Here is a 19,269-nt window from a genome sequence, read left to right as displayed (position 1 = left end):
AACCTGGATTTTTTTATTTTATTTTATTTTAAAGACAGGGTTTCTCTTTGTAGCCCTGGCTCTCCTGGAACTCTGTAGACCAGACTAGCTCCAAACTCAGAGACCCGCCTGCCTTTGCCTTCCAAGTGCTGGGATTAAAGGTGTGTGCCACCACCGCTTGGCTGGAAAAATCATTTTAATTTCCTTTCCTCGTTAGAAAAATTAATTAGAGCCAGGTGGTGGCGCATGCCTTTAATTCCAGCACTCGGGAGGCAGAGGCAGGCGGATCTCTTTTGTAGTGGGCAGATGCTCTCTGCCGTGGAGCTGTATCTCTAGTGCTAGGCTTACTCTATCTAGAGCAAGTAGAAATTGCTTTTATTCAATTTTAGGTATAATTACTTAAAATTCATTTAAAAATGTCTTTAGGAACATTTCTGATAGTAACATTTCTAATATTTTTTGAGAGAATATTGCTCTTTTTACTATCTTTTAAATCTGCCTGAGGTATGGATTTCCGATGTAGGCTGGAAGAGTGGTCCCCACTGGTGCCTCGTTTGTCACACCCCTGAGGAATGATAAATAAAATAGAAAAGCAAAGGTCCAAGCTATGACTAGTGAGGTGTTGTGGATCACATCAGTCTGTCTTGGGTGTTTTGTTTTGTTTTTTTTTCCAACACTAGAAAGTTGTTTTTAGCTCAAGGGACAAGCAAAAGTAGATCATAAATTGCACCTGGTCACTGGACATTGTTTTGCTGAAAACATTTAACCTTGTCAATATTTGTGGTTCCTTCAGTTTTGAAATTTTCATTATCGTGTTCTTGTACTGTTAAGATGCGCTGCGGAGTACTAGTCTGTTATGTATATTTCATTAACGGGTAATGATATATAACTCTTACTTTACAGATAGGTTCATTATCTCTTCATTGTACCATAGATGAGAAGCGCTTAGCCGGCTATTGTCAAGCGTGTGATGTTCTTGTAGCTTCCTCTGGTAATAACTCTCAGCAGTTGACTCCATATAGTCAAGTCCACATTTGTTTACGGTCGGGCAGCTATCAGGTAAGACGAGATGGGATCATAGCGGTGTAGTTCACATCCTGCTGCCACCCCTGCCGACTTTCCCTTTTTAAGATTACCGTGAGACTTGGGTGAGACTTTATGGTTAGTCATACATGTGTTCACTGCTACCGACAGAAAAGCTTGCCTGTCTTAATCACTCCTCTCGGAAACTGTGAGAACTGTCAAAACCAGAAGGCCAAGCTTTGAAATGACAGGGAGTGAGGGAGCTTTGTTAGGAATCCGAGGTCTTCATCTGCCCCCTCAGCCCTGGACAGGAAGAAGAGCGCAGTGGTTTGGTCAGGTGGATGTTCTCTAATGAGCTCCCTGTCAGCAGCCTGTTACTGTATGAGATTATAGTTAGTGTCCTGTCTGCACGCTTTTCCTTCGATTTCTTCTTTGTTTGTTTTGAGTCAGAGTCTCTTTGTTTTGCTGCCCTGGCTGTCCTGGAACTTAATATGTAGACCAGGCTGGTCTCAGACTCACAGAGCCTGTGTCTGTTGGGATTAAAGGCATATGCCACCGCATCTGTCTATCCTTTGCTTTTTAATGAAAGTCACTAGCAGTGAGTTTGTGGTGGTGAAGTCATTCTAAGAATGTTATCATCCCAGCCATGCCTTTATGGAAACAGCAAAATGAGACAGTCAGGCTTAACTGTCATCAGTTTTTTTTTTTTTTTATGATTTTTTTTGAGACAGAGTTTCTCTGTGTAACAGCTCTGGTTTATAGAGCTCACTATGTAGATCAGGCTGACCTTTAACTCCTAGGGAGCAAAGGCATGCATTAGCACTGCCTGGCTCCCAATTGAGTTTTTATTCCAGATTTATAATTCACTATCTTCATCTAAAATGTCATTTCTTCATCCATCCAAAAATATATGGAGAGGAAGATTGTAACTTGTATATTTTCTCCTTTTTCTCTTGGCCTTTTTTTTTTTTTAATACTTTGTGTAGGGAGAAAATTAAATGTTTTTGAAGGTGAATGATAGGTGAATTAAAGTGGAGATACCATTCAGCTACATCTCAGCAGTACAGGCTTATAGGCCTGGATAGGTCAGGATCCGTTAAAGCGGTGGTTCTTAACCTGTGGGTCTCCATTCATTTGGGGATTGACCCCCTTTCACAGGAGCCACACATCAGAGATCCTGCATAACAGAAGTCTACATTACGCTCCATAACAGTAGCAAAATTACGCTTACGAAGTAGCGATGAAAATAATTTTGTGTTTGGGGATTGTAACACTGTGAGGAACTGTTTTAAAGGGTCATAGCATTAGGAATGTTGAGAACCACTGCTCTAGAGTAAAATATGGATTATAAGAAGACCCTTAATTTTTTTTTATTAATAAAAAGAAACCGGGCACGCCTTTAATCCTAGCACTAGAGAGGCAGAGGCAGGAGGATCTCTGTGAGTCCGAGACCAACCCTAGTCTACAAGAGCTAGTTCCAGGACAGGCTCCAAGGCTACAGAGAAACCCTGTCTCTAGGGGGGGTGAAATCAGCTGGGTGTGCTGGCATGTATCTTTAATCTTAGCTCTTGGAAGGCAGAGACAGGTGGATCTCTGAGTTCAAGCCCAGTCTGCTGTACATAGTTCCAGGACAGCCAGGACTGCATATTAAAAAGCCTAGTTCACCATCCTCTTCATGTGATAAGGTCTATGCAAATAAAACCATCAGAATCTTCCTCTTAGACAAGCATGCTACTTCCACGTGCTGGAGCAGGTACATAGATAGGTAAAATGGTAGCTAGGAAGGGGAAGGGCGATGGTGTTGCAGCTCTGTCATGTGTCACAGTTGCATAGATAGAAGTTTCGTGCCTTTCAGATGTTGTATTTAGGTTTTTTTGTTGGCTCTTCTTATGTATTGAGGTGAACTTTTGCTTGTGCAGTTCAGCCTGACCTTCATTTCTTTTTGCCTCAGTCTTCCAAGTTAGGGGTGATTGATAGCGCTCTTGGCTCAGGTGTGGTGTGGTTTTTTGTTTTGTTTCTAGTTAGATGCAAAGCCGTCATTAATTTGTTTCTCTCCTGCTTCTCACTTGTGGTTCATGGTCTTTAACTTTGAAAAGGGAAACTACTTCTGTTCTTAATCTAATTTTAGAAATTTTGGAAGAAAATAGTTCTCCAGTATTTTTATGTTTTCTTTAACTCAATGTATAGCTTAGGATGACATTGAACTTCTGGTCCTCCTGCCTCTACTCTGCTGTGCTGAGATTACAGACATGTGCCACCATCCTCAGTTTTATGTAATGCTGGATATTGTGTTCAGGGCTTTGTCCATGCTAGGCAAACAAGCATTCTGACAACTGAGCTACATCCCTACGCCATAGAAAGAGAGACTTACATGGATCTAATCTACATGAGAAGTAGAAAAAGACAAGATCTCCTGAATAAATTGGGAGCATGGGGACCTTGGGAGAGGGTTGAAGGGGAGAGGAGAGGCAGGGAAGGGAACAGAGAAAAATGTAGAGATCAATAAAAATCAATAAAAAAAAGAAAGTACATCTTAAAGGAACTGCCTTGGTTTTTTACTTGGATGCAATTTTTTGTTTTTGTTCTAGGAGGTAGTGCAGATTTTCATTGAAGATAATCTAACCTTCACTTTACCTGTTCAGTTCCGGCAGTCAGTATTGAGGGAGCTCTTTCAGAAAGCTCAACAAGGGTAAGCTAAAACATTAGTTCTGATCTTTGAGTAACGGAAGGAGTACTTTGTGAGTTATTAAATCCCACTTGAAAATTACCTGTCTCTCATTGACATTATTTTCACTTTTGCTACAAGGGACACTAATGTGGTTATGGAGACTTTTTTTTAAATTACTTGTTTTATGTATACGAATGGGTGTTTTCCTTGCTTCAGTGTCTGTGCACCTTGCATATGCCCGTGTCTCAGAGTCTGGAAGAGAGTGTTGGATGCCCTGTACCTGGAGTTCAGACTGTTGTGAGGTGACATTGAATTGTCTTCAGGAAGAGCAGCTACTTCTCTTAATCACTGAGCCAGCTCTTTAGCCCCAGTGGAAACTTCTTAAAGTTGTTTCTCCTAGTTTCTTCTAAAAGTGCTTGCGGTGAGAAAGTTACTTGGAGCACAGTTCTGTTCTTCTGCTCAGTTTTCAGAAGTCAGCTACCTTTCTGTCTTTTTTTTTTTTTTTTGAGTTGGCATATGATATTTATTAGCGTGCCTGGAGATCCTAAAATGTTACTTCTCAAGAAGAAATGGTTCCATCCTTTTAAATTTTGTTTTGTGCTACTTTTCCCATTTTATAATAAGAAGAACATTGATGTTTCTGCTTTTGTGTTCTGTAGAAATGAAGCTCTAGATGAGATCTGTTTTAAAGTGTGCGTCTGCAACACAGTACGTGATATTCTGGAAGGCAGAACAGTCAGTGTCCAGTTCAACCAACTGTTTCTTAGACCAAACAAAGAAAAAATAGAGTTTCTCCTTGAGGTAAGGCATTTCCCCTGCAGTAATAGACCATTGCTCTGTGTTTACCAGGGGCATCCAGTGCTCTCTGCTCTGCCTCCTGCCTCTCTTCTCTGATGTATGGTTGACAGTGTTAACAGATTGAGCAGCCACTGCCTCTCCTCATCCCTTCCTCCTCCCCCACATCCTTCTTCCTCTTTCCTTCCTCCTCTTTGCCATCCTCTCTGCCCTCCTATCCCTCTTTTCCTTCTCCACCTCTTTTCCCTCCTTTTCCTCTTTCCTGCCTTCTCTTCCTCCTCTTCCTCTCCTCTTTTTCCTCCTCCCTTATATCTCTTTCTCTTCCTCTCCCCTTCTCTTCATCCTTATCTCCCTTCTCCCCAGTTTCGCCCGCCTTTTTTTAAAGACTGGATCTTGCTGTGTAGCTCAGGCCTCAGATTCAGTTCTTCTGCCCAGCATCCCAGTGGTGAGGTAGGCAGTTGCCATCACACTGTGTTTTGCTTCATCTTCAGACAGCTCTTCCTCCTTTACCCCTTGTTCTTTATACTTGGTCCTTCTTGGTCTTTCAGTGACGTTTCTCCTCTGCTGTAGTTAGGACCGACCTCACCTTAAGGTTCTGCCTTTTTTTTTTTTTTAGAGAATAATTTGTTTATTTATTGAGACAATAAACTTATTTATCAAGACATAGTCCTGCTATATACACCAGGCTGTCTTTAAACTTACAGAGTACCATTTGTCTCTGCCACCAAAGTGATGAGACCACATTTGGTCTAAGATTTGTTTATTTCCTGTGTGTTTGCCTGATTTTATGTGCACCATGTGTGCGCATTGTGTCAGCAGAGGCCTGTAGATCCCTTGGAGCATCAGATCCCCTGGAACTGGAGCTTTTACAAGCAGCTGTGAGCTGTCTGTTGTGGGTGTTGGGGAGTGAACCTAGGTCTTCTACAGTAGCAGCAAGTGTTCTTAGCTGCTGAACTGCCTCTCCAGTTCCCGAGGTTTTTGTTGTTTGTTAGTTTTTTGAGGCAGGGTCACTACATAGTCCTGCCTGACCTTGAATCTCCAGAGATCTTCCTGCCAAAGGGCTGAGATTAAAGGCACGTGCCACTGTGCAACTTTAGCCCCTAATTATTAATTAAAAATATTAATTTTTAAAAATGTTTTATCATATTTATTTACATTTTTGTATATTGTATGCGTTTGTGTGTGCACATGCAGTTGCACAAAAGTAGAAGTCAGAGGACAAGTTGTTGGTTGGAACTCAGATATCATGCTTTGTCAAGCTTCTTTACCTGATTTGCCATCTTGCTAGACCTAAAGACTTGCTTTTATTTATTTAGGTGTTTGTATGAGCCTATGCACATAGGTATATACAGAGGTCAGAAGAGGGTGTTAAGTGTTCTCTTCTGTCACTCTTCACCTAAACTTTTGAGTCAGGGTCTCATTGCTGATCCTTGAGCTTGTGTTTTCTCCACTTTGCAGGAATCCAGTAGGGGTCAGGGGTTCTCCTGTCTCTGATCTTATGGAGCTGGGTTCACTGACCTTGTGTGAGGGCTAGAATCTGAGTCCTGGTCCTTAGGACTTTCAGTGTAACTGTTGAGCAGTTTCTCAGCTTTCATGTTTTCGTTGTTTTGTTTTGTGATAAAGGCTGACTGTTTACCTAGCCTGGGCTGGCATTAAACCTGATATCTTCCTGCCTTGACCTTCCTAGTGCTGGGATTACAGGCATCTGCTCCCTTGCCTGACTTTAAATGTGGGTTAGTATGGATTTGATGCATTGATTACAGGCATAATGAACTTTCTACATTTTTATATCCAACATTTTCTAAAAATATTTATTTATTTATTTATTTATTATGTATACAATATTCTGTCTGTGTGTCTGCCTGCAGCCAGAGGGCATCAGATCTCATTTCAGATGGTTGTGAGCCACCATGTGGTTGCTGGGAATTGAACTCAGGACCTTTGGAAGAGCAGGCAATGCTCTTAACCGCTGAGCCATCTCTCCAGCCCTATATCCAACATTTTTGCTAATCTCTTAAAAGTTTTCTTTATTGGACTGGAGATGTTGCACCATTGGTAGAAGAATTTTTGCTTAGCATGCCCTGGGTTCATCCCCATCACCATATAAAATTGGTTGTGCTAACACAAGCCTGTAATTCTACTACTGAGATCACTGCTGGAGAAGTTCAAGGTCATTGTCAACTACAAGACAGATTGGAGACCACCTGGAATATATGGGATCCTGTTTCAAAAAGAAAAAAGAGAGAATGAAGAAAGAAAACAATGGGCACTTTTTACAATTAAAAATCAAAAAACAACTAAAAAAAGCATTGTAACTTTATTTAAATTCAGTCTAACTAATCTGCTCTCATAGGTACTTGGACTCCTACCTTTTTTGAGGGTGCTTGTCAGTATTTTTCCCTCTTACATATTAGAATTTTTGAAACCTAGTAGTACAAGACAGATCCTGTCTCCTATAAAATAACTTAATGTGCCAAGTTATTCTTAATTACATATGCCTGAACTTATGAAAATGATCCAACTCTGTTTTTGATGGATTCTTACCTTGACTTTTGTCTTAAATTACTTAACCAAATCAGTGATTAGTGATTGTGTTTGGTAGGGTTTCTTTTGCTGTAAAGAGACACCATGACCGTGGCAGCTCTTATAGCGGAAGAACGTTTAATTGGGGTGACTTACAGTTCGGAGGTTCAGTCCAATATCATCATGGTGGAGTGCAGCCTGACGTGGTGCTGGTGCTGGAGACTGAGAGTCTGTCTCACTGGGTGTGGCTTGAGCCTTTATGAGACCTCAAAGCCCGTCTCCTTGGGATATCCTTCTGCCAGCAGGACCAAACCCACTTCGACAAAGCTAAACCTTCTAATACTGCCACTCTCTTTGTGGACCATTTTTTTTTTTTTTTTTTTTTTTTGGTTTTTCGAGACAGGGTTTCTCTGTGGCTTTGGTTCCTGTCCTGGAACTAACTCTTGTAGACCAGGCTTGTCTCGAACTCACAGAGATCCGCCTGCCTCTGCCTCCCGAGTGCTGGGATTAAAGGCGTGCGCCACCACCGCTCAGCTTGTGGACCATTTTTTTTAAAGCCACCACAATGATTGAAACATAGAAGTTCAGTTGTTCAGAACACTGGAGAGACAGCTCAGTGGTTCAGCATACTGGCTGCTCTTCCAGAGAACTCCTAGCACCTACATGGCCACTCAGAACTGTCCCTGCAGTTCCAGGAATCCATCCAGCACCAGCTTCTGGCCTCTGCAGGCATCAGACATGTACATGTTGCCATCCAAGCTAAACATCCTACACATGAAGAAAAAACTAAAACTTCAGTTGTTTGTAATTCTTAAATAACTCAAATGAAAATTACTCAATTCTCTAGGTATGTTCAAGATCAATAAATGTAGAAAAAGCTTCAGATTCTTTGAAGGGAAACATGGCTGCTTTTCTTAAGTAAGTACATTTTTCTTTTTTTAAAACTTGAAACTTATTTTCATGAGGAAAGTGTCTTTTTTAAAAAGACATTTTAGTTTATAAATTTTACATGTGTGCATGTATATGTATGTATATATGTATGTGTGTATGTGTGTCTGTGTGAGCGTGTGCCGGGGTGTGTATGTGTGTGTGTCTGTGTGAACGCGTGCCGGGGTGAGTATGTGGATGTCACTGGACAGGCTAAAGGACTCTGTTCTTTCCTTGTACCGTGTGGGCTCTGGGAATTAACCTTGGCTTAGCTGCAGTTGCTTTAACCCTTTGAGCTATGCTGACCCTGTACCTCTCACTCCCCTACCTCAGCTTTTAGTGTTGGAAATAGGGTTTTGCTATGTATATCCCAGTTATCCTGAGACCTTGAGTCCTGACTGCTACCATTGTGAAAAGGCGTGTGTGTCTGTGTGATCCTGGGGGTCAGTCCCGGGACTTGCACATGCTGATGGGCTTCACTCATAGCATTTATTCGTTTGAGTCTGGGGCTCACCATCTATTCCAGTTGGCCCAAACACCAGTTGTCTTTACTCTGCTGCTCAGATGCTGAGATTACGGGTGTCCACTGCGTGCCTATCTTATCACATAATGTATGAAATGATGGATTTTTAAGGTGGCTTATGAAAGTAATTGGTTGATAGGAATGATTTTCCCTACCAAAGTTTGCACTTTTAAAATGTAAAGTCTTGTGTTTCTCGCTGCTGTAGGAATGTGTGTCTGGGACTGGAAGATCTGCAGTACGTCTTCATGATTTCTTCACACGAGCTTTTCATTATGTTGTTGAAAGACGAAGAGCGAAAGCTGCTTATTGATCAGATGAGGAAGAGATCCCCTAGAGTAAATCTGTGCATTAAGCCTGTGACTTCATTTTATGATATCCCAGGTTAGACCTATTCTGCTAGCTCACGTTTTGATGCTGCTCAAGTTAATGCTAAGATCTTTCTAAGGCTTCTCTGGTATTTCATTTGGTATTTGAGTGATTAGTAGAAACCTAACCTGTCTGCTGTGGTCGGATTTCTGCAGGAACAGTTTTTGGTTCTCAGCTGAGCCAGAGGCTGATGGAGATTTGGGTGTAGTTCATAAAAGGGTTTAGCTGAGGATAGACTCAGACAGAAGCTACTGCTAGTATACTCTCGAGGGTAAAAGTACAGATGGTGCAGGGTTAATAAGGGAACTGGGACCAAAAGGAATCATGATTGTCAGTCAGTATAGCTGTGCTGTCAACTGCTGGCTTAGCATTAGCTTTGAAAATTTTATTTTTATCTTATTTTACTTTTCTCTCATTTATTTATTTGTTTGTTTGTTTTATTGTGTATACAGTGTTCTGTCTGCATATGTGCCTACAGACCAGAAGAGGGCACCAGATCTCATTATAGATGGTTGTGAGCCACCATGTGGTTGCTGGGAATTGAACTCAGGACCTTGGGAAGAGCAGCCAGTGCTCTTAGCCTCCGAGCCTTCTCTCCAGCCCCTTTGCTTTATATTTTTAAAGATGCATTTGCATTACTAAGCACATACAAGTTGTGGTAGGTTTTCTGTGTGGGAATACAGTTATACAAAATTTGAGTTATATAAAATAATTCCATTTTCAAAATGGTTTCTACTTTTAAGATATTTCACATATGCCTTTTCTCTCAGTTGTATCACCCTTAAAATTTTACATTTAACTTTGAGTTTACTCATTGCTGAAATGGAGCTCTCTTCTTTAGCTTCAGCAAGTGTCAACATTGGCCAGTTGGAACATCAGCTTATATTGTCAGTAGATCCCTGGAGGATTAGACAGATCTTAATTGAGTTACATGGTATGACTTCAGAGCGACAATTTTGGACTGTGTCCAGTAAGGTAAGAAACTCTCTGTTAAGAATAGGTATGAATGCCGGGCGGTGGTGGCGCACGCCTTTAATCCCAGCACTCGGGAGGCAGAGGTAGGCGGATCTCTGTGAGTTCGAGGCCAGCCTGGTCTACAGAGCTAATTCCAGGACAGGCTCCAAAGCCACAGAGAAACCCTGTCTCGAAAAACCAAAAAAAAAAAAAAAAAAAAGAATAGGTATGAATTTCGTTGTTTCATTCTGCATTCTAGGAGGAATGCTATTTTTTGACTTTTTTTAATTTAAAATAATAAGGACCCATTTAATAGACTTTCATATGACCATAATTGGAACTAGAGAGAAAAAAAGGGAAAACACACACAAAAGTCCAGTAACGTGAGCAGTGGGTTTTTATTCCACTTGTTGTCTAAGCTCCTCCATGCATTTTAAACACAACTGTAAATGTAGATAAAATGTGTGTTATTTATAGGACCTTCAAAAGGGTCAAAGCTTTGTTGTCTGTTTGTTTCGGTTCTGAGAACTGAACCCAAGTCTTCATTCACTCTTGGAAAACTAGGCCACTAAGGTATAGCTCTAACTCTTGCATTTTATTTATTTATTTATGGTAATTTTTTTATTCTTTGAGAATTTCATGCATGTATAGAATGCCTCCCAAGTGCTGGGATTAAAGGCCTGCGCCAGAATTACCAGGCTTTTTCTTCTTTTTATAGCTTTTTGAACCCAGCTCATACCGCCCTATGTACTGGAGGATGGGCCTGAAGAAAGCTCCCAGCTCTAACAGCAGCCTGTAACCACCAATAGTTCTCAGCCCTGGGTGGGAGGTCTCCGTTAGTTCCTCCCCAGCCATGCTGGGGTTTTGACTCATTCGCTCTCTTGTTGAGTGTTTTTATTTCCTGTCGGGTGTAGGGCTGCACCTTTACTCCCCTTATGCTAGGGCAGAAGCAGGTGGATCTCTTGAATTCCGGGCCAGCCTGATCTGCAGAGTGAGTTTCAGGACAGCCAGGGCCACAAAGACATTCACCTATTTTTTTTTTTTTTTTTAAAGACAACTTTGCTTTGAAAAAAATAAAAACACCCTGGTGGTTTTACTTTTTTAATATTATCTTGACATCTACAGCTTCCACTTTGGAATTTAACTTCTTTATAAGACTTTTTTTTTTCTTTAAAACTTTCCTGCATGAAATTAAGTTTTAAGGTAGCATTTCAAGCTAGAAACAGGTGCATACCTTTAATCCCAGCACAAAAGAAGATTGGGTAGGAACATCCAGAGTTTGGGGCCAACTTATGTTACAGACTGAGACAGGTCTCAAAATGTAGTAAAAATAAAAAATACATAAAAAACTTTTTCAGTGGGCTCTAGTTTCTAGGGCAAAAAGCAGTACCTACAGGAGAAAGCTCAGGTGGTACGGTTTGCTTGTGAGGCTAGCCTTCTCAGCCGGACCGGCTCTGCAGCCTTCCAGCCTTCCACGGTGTTTCTAGCTCCACACCCTGGTGCCTCCCTTTAGGAAAGGCAAACCTCAGCCTGCAGCTATCTCCACCAAACCTCAGCCTGCAGCAACTGCAAACCTCACACTGCAACCGCCTTTCTCCACCAAACCCGTTGCAATGAGTTCTGTCTCCACCCAGCCATATCACTCCTGTTCTCCACTTCCCTAGTCCTGGGATTATTGGTGAGCGCCACCATTGCCTGGCTCCCAAATCCTGGGATTAAAGGTGTGTGCCACCACTCCCTGGCCTCTAGTGGCTTAGCTCTGCACTTTGATCTTCAGGCAAGCTTGATTTGTTAAAACACAAAATATCACTACCATTGTTGTTTCTTCTTTTCAAGACAGTTTCTCTGTGTAGCCTTGGGTGTTCTGGAACTAACCACGCACACCAGAATGGCCTTGAACTCAGAGATCCACCTGCCTTTTCCTCTTGAAATTAAGGGTGCAATATTTATTTTTTTAAATGCAGTTGATGATTATTGAGAGATTCTCGCCTAGATTTGCCATCTGCTGTGTGTGTGCTTATGTATTTTAATTATTTATTTTAAAACTTTTTTTTTTTAGTGGGAAGTACCTTCTGTATATAGTGGTGTTATCCTTGGAATTAAGGACAATTTGACAAGAGATTTGGTTTACATTCTCATGGCCAAAGGTTTACACTGCAGTACTGTCAAGGTGAGTGAAAATGTGTGTGAACACTTGTTCAGACCTGCTTCAGAGGGTAAAGTGCTTGGTGCGTGGGTGTGAGAACTGGAGTTCAAATCCTCAGAACTCCATAAAGTCAGACAGGGTAGCAGGAGCCTGTAGTCCTCGTACTCCTAAACAGAAGACGCTTCAGAAGTCTGGGGTGGGTCAGCTTGCGAACTCAACAAGGACAGACACCTTGGCTCAGACCAATCCAAAGTTGTCTTCTTGACTTCCTCATACATGACATGGCACATGCACCACACACACATGTACATGCACGCGTGTAAATAATCAGGAGAAAGGAGTCAAAGCTGATTGTTTCTTGCTTTGAAAAAAGAATTTTATCTTCAACTATGTGTTGGCATGTGTCTGTGTGTGGGCATGTGCATAATGTATACAGGTGCCCTTGGGTGCCAGAGGTATCCCGTGAGTCTAGGTACAGGAGGTTGTGAGCTATGAGACATGGGTCTTTGACTGAGTGTGTTCTCTGTGAGAGCAGCATATGCTCTTGCCTGCTGAGCTGTCTTTCCAAATGTTAACATGCAAGATGGAATCCTAGAGCAGAGCACCGTACAGGAGTGATGTGATGAATATGGATCCTGTATACATAGAGACCAGGAAAGACAGCAGTTTGCAAAGATGACTCTTTAATTATAGTACTTGCTGCTCTTGTAGGGGACCTAGGCTTGCTTTCCCATACCAATGTAATGACTTACCAACATTCTAAATTAAGTTCCATGGGTTCTAATGCCCACTTGATGGACACACCCACTGTGCGTACGTCCAAACAAAACACTCATATGCACAAAATAAAAGATGCCTGGCAGTGGTGACACATGTCTTTTAAAAATGACTTACTTATTTTTACTTTATGTGCATTGGTGTTTTGCCTGCATGTATGTCTATGAGATGGTGTTGGATCTCCTAGAACTGGAGTTACAAACAGTTGTGAGGTGCCATGTGTGTGCTGGGAATTGAACCTGGGTCCTCTGAAAGAGCCTCCAGTGCTCTTAACCATCTCTCTAGTCCCAGTGGCATACACCTTTAATCCTGCGAGGCAGGCAGATCTCCCCGTTTGTGGCCAGCGTGGTCTAGAGTGAGTTCCAGGACAGGAAGTGCCATACAGTGCACCGTGCATTGAAACACCAAAAGAAAATATCTAAGGAAAAGAGAAGCATTTGGGTGTGATGATACATGCCTTTAAGCATTTGGGAGGAAGAGACAGATCTCTGTGAGACTGAAGCCATTCTGTCTACATAGGAAATCCCAGACAGTATTAGCTGCATCTTCAGCTCCTAAGAAACAAGCAAATAAAAGACCCAAAAGACTAGAAGAACACTGGGGGTAGCCCCTGGAAGGCACTGAGAAGACCTTTTATTCTTAACGCATCATGGTTGGGGAAGTCACACTTTGGGGGAGAGTTAATACTAGTTTGCAGTGGGATGGGTAGGAAAGGAGTGAGTGGAACATAGATGATTACATTGATTTATTAGGTAGTTGTACAGTTAATAGGCAAGGAGTGGGAATGCGAAACCTATTTTAGGGTCTGTGGTCCAATTCTGAGTATCTTAGATGGAGAAATGTTCTTGTCATAACGTTTTATGTTTGCATAATATCAAAGTCTTTGTTACTGTATAATATGTGTCCAACTTGTTTGGTAATACATACACTTACAATATTGTAATCAATCGACAGTAGAGAAATGGTACTCTAGCCTCTCTCCTAACTCCAGTGGTGACCACTCCAGCGCTTGTGAAGATCCACATTACTTTGGCTCTGGAGGACTCACTCAGGCTGGCCTCTTGCTTCTTTTATAGGACTTTCCCCATGCTAAACAGCTCTTTGCAGCTTGTTTGGAGCTGGTAACAGAGTTCTCACCGAAACTGCGGCAGGTTATGCTGAATGAGATGTTACTTTTGGATATTCACACCCACGAAGCTGGACTGGGACAGTCAGGAGAGAGACCTCCTTCCGACCTTATTAGTAGGGTCCGAGGATATCTGGAAATGAGGCTTCCTGGTAAGGCAGGTGCACGTGTCCTTCACTGTTGGGGTGTGTGTTGGGTGGGGGTCTGCTTACCTGACTTTACCTCTACGGGAAAACTTCTATCCTGGAACAGTTTGGGTTTGGAGGTGACTTGAAAACATTAGTGACTGGGAGAAACCATTGCCCTCTGGTAGGGACTAGACTCTGAAATCAGAGTGACTCAGCCCTGCCCTGCTCACCCTCCTGGCTGTGCCTGGCAGCCCTTGTCATTGCTTGGCTGTAGCTGCATCTGTCTAGTTTCTGCCCCATTCTCGTGTGGCTGCTTTTTCTCTTAGAAGGACACTACTTGGGCATTTAGGGTCTGCCATAAATAGTATGACCTCAGGTCGACTGATTATATATGTCCAAACAGCAGTAGTCCTCTGGGGTGTTACGAATGAGTGTGGTTATTATATTCTAATTTCCAGAGGGACCTACGGTTTTTAATGACAGACTTTCAACAGTTGTTGATCTCGTTCAGCTCTTTGTTAGTGTGAAGTGTTCCCTCTAGGTGGGAATGGGTTTGCACCCAGGGCCTCACGTGCCCGGCCAGCACTTTACTGCTCAGCTGGAGCTCCAGCCATGCTTGACATTGCTGAACTGATGTGAACAGCACGTGACGCCACTTTCTCTCTTTTTTCTCTCAAATGGTAGATTGTCAGTCAACACATAATTTATGCAAACTCTTACTTAACTGTTCAGCAACTTTTTAAATAGCTTAAGCTATTACTACTGTTCAGAATGAGAAGAAAAGTTTGTATTATTTCAGACACTTCAGAGAAAAGCAAGGGAATGAGTTTTTCTTCCCATGGATACAGTTCCTATCTTTGCCTGAGTTATAATTATGGGCTTAGGTATTTGACTACAGTGTAGACTGAGTCAGTGCCACCGTGAGGGTCACAGTTGGTAGGCATGCTCTTTCTGGGGCCAGGACGAACAAGTGTAAGGGTGCCTTTGCAGGTTCATTGAGAGACACTGTCTGAAAAAAAATAAGGTTGAGAGGGGATGGAGAGATGGCTCAGCAGTTAGGAGCACTACCTGCTCTTTTGGAGGATCTGGGTTTAGTTCCAACCACCCCATGGTGTTTTACAGCCTTGTAAAACTCCCGTTCCAGATCAGCGGCCTCTTCTGGCTCAGGCACCAGTGTCATTTGACTCTCCATAGATTGTCTTGACATTGTGACTTAGGGTACATTATATCTTATTCCCAAAGTATATTATGATCTTGATACTGCTTTGAGTCACAAAAATTCACAACATATTTTAGTATATTTATTTCAAAGGAAACAATGCTTAAAATAAGCGTTGGTGATTTTTTTTTTAACCTCCCTTACTATTATTTGAAATACTTTTGTATTTTAAATTATTTTTAGCACATTTATTTATTTGTTCACTTATGCACAGGTAAGGTCTTTTGTAGCTCAGGATGACCTTGAACTTCTGATACCCTTGTTTCTACTTTCAGCTATTTCAACTGTTTCTTTCCTTGCTTTTTAGACATTCCTCTTCGTCAAGTTGTAGCTGAAGAGTGTGTTGCTTTTATGCTAAACTGGAGAGAAAATGAGTATCTTACCCTGCAAGTTCCTGCATTTTTACTTCAGAGTAATCCATATGTAAAGGTAATTAATGTTTAGGCTAAAATGGCTATCAGAGTGCTGGTATTTTATATTCTTAGTACTGTCTGTATTATTGTACCCATTTCATTTGTTTCTGTACTCTGAAATTTGTCTGATTTCTATGGTGCTGTCTTAGTTAAGGCAAGCCCTTGTCAGTTTGTAGTGAAGTGTGCATAGTTTTGGGCTGGGAATGTAGCTCGGTTTTTAGAGCTCTTTCCTAGCATATATGAAACCACAGTAATCCCTGCACCCTATAGTTTAGACAGTACAAGCCTCTAAACTTTGTTCTGATATTGCTTTCTGATACCTTATAATGTAACATACAAACAGTATGAGGTTCAACAAACATTTTGTTGTAATTGTAAAGTAGCAGGAAGTTTGTTACCATTTTTTGGTTTGAATGCTAAGGTCAGACTCTGAACGGGTGGAAAACAGGTTTCTATTCATTTTCCTGTTAGAGCAGTTATCCAGCTAGGCTTGATTTTGTTGGGTAGCCAACGATGATCTTGAACTTCTGGTCTTCCTGCCTTTGCTTCCTAGGAGCTAGTTAGGCGTGCACTGGAGCTCATTTGAGTCCAGACCTTTGAAGATCTGTGGAGTCTTCAGTTTTCTTCCTCTTTTACAGTTCATGAATGCCTTTGGGATTTCAGATATTTGCTGTCTCTTTAGTAAATTTTCTGGAATCTGAGTTCTAATACCCAGAGTAACTTGATTGTGTCTAACACTCTCCCCATGACCTTTAATAATAAGCATCAGAACTTTGTTTTTTCATGGTTATTATTGTTTCTGTTTAGAATTGAAGTTTGCTGCTCATTGTTCAGACAGTACAGTAGCTCCTCTCTTGGCTGCTTGTGGTCTTTGGGGTCATGTACCATGTGAGCCAGGCAAGCTCATGTTTGTGTAATAATGTTTTTGGCTTGTGATGTTTAAGGATACAGGAAGTTGTGTGATAGATTGATTGCATTGGTTATACAGGTTATCTCATTGCCTCCTGCAGTCCCTTGATATAGTCTAAAAGGAGGAAGACTGTGGTGACCTTGTTAAAAGTCACCTGGTGATTAGGTGATTAGGGCTCCTTCCTTAACTGGCCCCTTCCTCTTTTGATAATACTAAGAAGAAGCAGAAATATAGAGTGAGAATTATGCTTTGAAAATATGGTTTGGAGCAGTTTCTTCCAATTTTAGGTGGGATGTGTCTATGTAAGAATGAGGAACGGTGAGGAGAAGCTGTCCGTTTCTGAGGTAGGAACTGAGTGACTTTAGCCATGTCTGTGTTCTCTGTTCCACATGTACTTTGTCTTTGTGACCGCGTCTCGGTATGTAAATCTGGCTGCCCTGGAGTTCATGGTCTTCCAACTCAGGTTCCCATCAAGTGTGGAGGTCTAGGTGTGTGCTCAGCTTCCGCCCTCCCAGCCCCAGCCTGCTTTCTTTTTGAATAGAAATTATCTATTAAGAGAAGCATCCCTAAGAATGTGACTAACTAGTGGGCCCAGGGCAAAACCACGCTTTCTTTAACACAATACCATTATATAATCAAAGGAAAGGGAAACTCCTTAGCAGATGACTAAAATAGTCCCTTTTGAAATAATACGAGCTGTCCAGTCTCCTCCTTGTGCCAGTAGGGAGACAATGCAGCAAAATGGATCTGCAGGATCTGCAGACATGGGGCGGGGCATACTGTCATCCGTCACACAACTCGGAGGAGGCCACGGCTGCTGATGGTGGCAGGAGTGCCCTCTTGTAGGAAAACAACTCAGTTACTTTTTTAAAAAAATGTTTATTTACTTACTTCCAGAAGAAGTCATCCAATTCCACTAGAGATGAGATTCCATCTCATGTGGGTGCTGGGAATTGAACTCAGGATCTCAGGAAGAACAGCCAGTGTTCTTAACTGCTGAGCCATCTCTCCAGCCCATGCCTCCTTTTTTTACATTTAAGAAACATCTTTTTTTTTTTTTTATGTTTATGGGTGTTTTGCTTGCATGCATGTCTGTATACTTGCATTTCTGGTGTCCTCAGAAGTCAGAAGACTGCATTGGAGCTCTTGAAACTTGAGTTATGGATGGTTGTGAACCACCATGTGCGTTGTGTGCTGGGAGTGAAGTTGGGTCGTCTAGAAGAACAGCCAGTGCTCCTAAGGGCCCACATTTAAGATTTTTAGTTTGACCTACAGGCCTTTTAAAGTGTGAGTGCTTCTTTGGCAGGTGCATGTCTCCTGCGTGTTCTCGGTTTGTCCTCCGCATCAGCCACCTCTGCTCACAGCTCACAGTGCTCTGTGTGATACCTTTTCCTTCTTCTGTTCTTCGTACATGCTGTCTGCTGGGGTGGCCCTCCCCGCTTAGCTCATGCATTTCCCATAGTTGGGCATTCCTTTGGGATGCCAGCTCACAGTAAACAATGTGGAAACTCAATTATGAGAGCTTGGCCTTAGCCTAGGCTTGTTTCTAACTAGCTCTGTAACTTCAGTTAACCCATTTCTGTTCGTTTACTTTCTGCCTCGTTGCTTTATTACCTCACCTCTGGACTGCCCATCCTGCTTGCTCTGCATCTGCTGGCATCTCTGCCCTGAAATCCTGCCTAGCTATTGGCAATTCACCTTTGTATTAAACAAACCAGAGTGACAGAGCTTCTCAGTGTACAAACAGATTACCTCACAGCAGCTCCCTTCTCTCTTTTCTCCGTTTTGTTTTTCAGGACAGGGTTTCTCTGTGTAACAGCCCTGACTGTCTTGGAACTCACTGTGAGATCCACCAGCCTTGCCTTCTGAGTGCTGGGATTAAAGGTGTGTACTACCACCGCCCAGCAGTGTTGACATTTTTGTTTATGCTGTATAATGTTGACAGAGGTTTCTGTCCTGCCCGGTCCTGCAGCCATTCAATCCCAAAGAAACACACAGAGGTCTACATTAATTATATACTAGTTGGCCTATTAGTTCAGGCTTTTTTTAAAAAAAATATTTATTTATTATGTATACAATATTCTGTCTGTGTGTATGCCTACAGTCCAGAAGAGGGCACCAGACCCCATACAGATGGTTGTGAGCCACCATGTGGTTGCTGGGAATTGAACTCAGGACCTTTGGAAGAGCAGGCAGTGCTCTTAACCTCTGAGCCATCTCTCCAGCCCCCTAGTTCAGGCTTTTTATTAACTAACTCTTACATTTTAAATTAACCCATAATTCTTGTCTGTCTTAGCCATGTGTCTTGGTACCTTTTATCAGTGAGGCATTCTCTTTTTACTTCCTCTATGTCTGGGTGGGTGACAAATGCAGAACTGAGTCTTCCCAGAATCCTCCTGTTCTGGTAGCCCTGCCTATATTTCCTCCCTGGCTACTGGCCAATCAGTATTTTATTAAACAAGTGACAAATTTTTACAGGGTACAAAACCATTGTCCCATAGTAGGATAATAGTCTGTGAGATAGGGAGTTCTTGAAAGCAGTTAATTTTATATCTTGTATTCTATATACTACCCGAAATAGGTGCTCAAGAGAGTTTATAGAGTTCATTTGATTTAAGGTGCTTAAGATTTTTTTGGGGAAAATGTTTTCCCTCCTGAAACAAGTTTTTGTTGTTGTTTTGGTGTGTGTGTTTTATTTTTTAAAATGATCTTATTTTACACACCAATCCCAGTTCCCTCTCCCTCCCATCCTCCCGGTCCACCTACCTTCTCCCTAACTCCCTGATCCACTC

The 19,269-nt window shown here is 41.9% G+C and overlaps 1 protein-coding gene across 1 annotated transcript in view; it reads left to right on the top strand.

Moving 5' to 3' along the window:
* Nucleotides 1-19,269, top strand: part of Ints8 (integrator complex subunit 8) — a 49,134-nt gene that overhangs the window by 11,914 nt on the left and 17,951 nt on the right. The window contains exons 8-16 of the mRNA XM_041656923.1: nt 883-1,038; nt 3,591-3,691; nt 4,330-4,471; nt 7,836-7,906; nt 8,644-8,819; nt 9,646-9,779; nt 11,818-11,928; nt 13,758-13,959; nt 15,462-15,583. Of these exons, the coding sequence (XP_041512857.1) occupies nt 883-1,038; nt 3,591-3,691; nt 4,330-4,471; nt 7,836-7,906; nt 8,644-8,819; nt 9,646-9,779; nt 11,818-11,928; nt 13,758-13,959; nt 15,462-15,583 (1,215 nt within the window). The remainder of the gene's footprint in view (nt 1-882; nt 1,039-3,590; nt 3,692-4,329; nt 4,472-7,835; nt 7,907-8,643; nt 8,820-9,645; nt 9,780-11,817; nt 11,929-13,757; nt 13,960-15,461; nt 15,584-19,269) is intronic.

This window comes from Microtus oregoni, unplaced genomic scaffold (genome assembly GCF_018167655.1).
Source record: "Microtus oregoni isolate MIOR12 unplaced genomic scaffold, Mior012 000008F_ref0000371, whole genome shotgun sequence".
Lineage (NCBI taxonomy): Eukaryota > Metazoa > Chordata > Mammalia > Rodentia > Cricetidae > Microtus > Microtus oregoni.
Note: the sequence above shows the minus strand (reverse complement) of the source record. Positions and strands in the feature narration are given on the sequence as shown.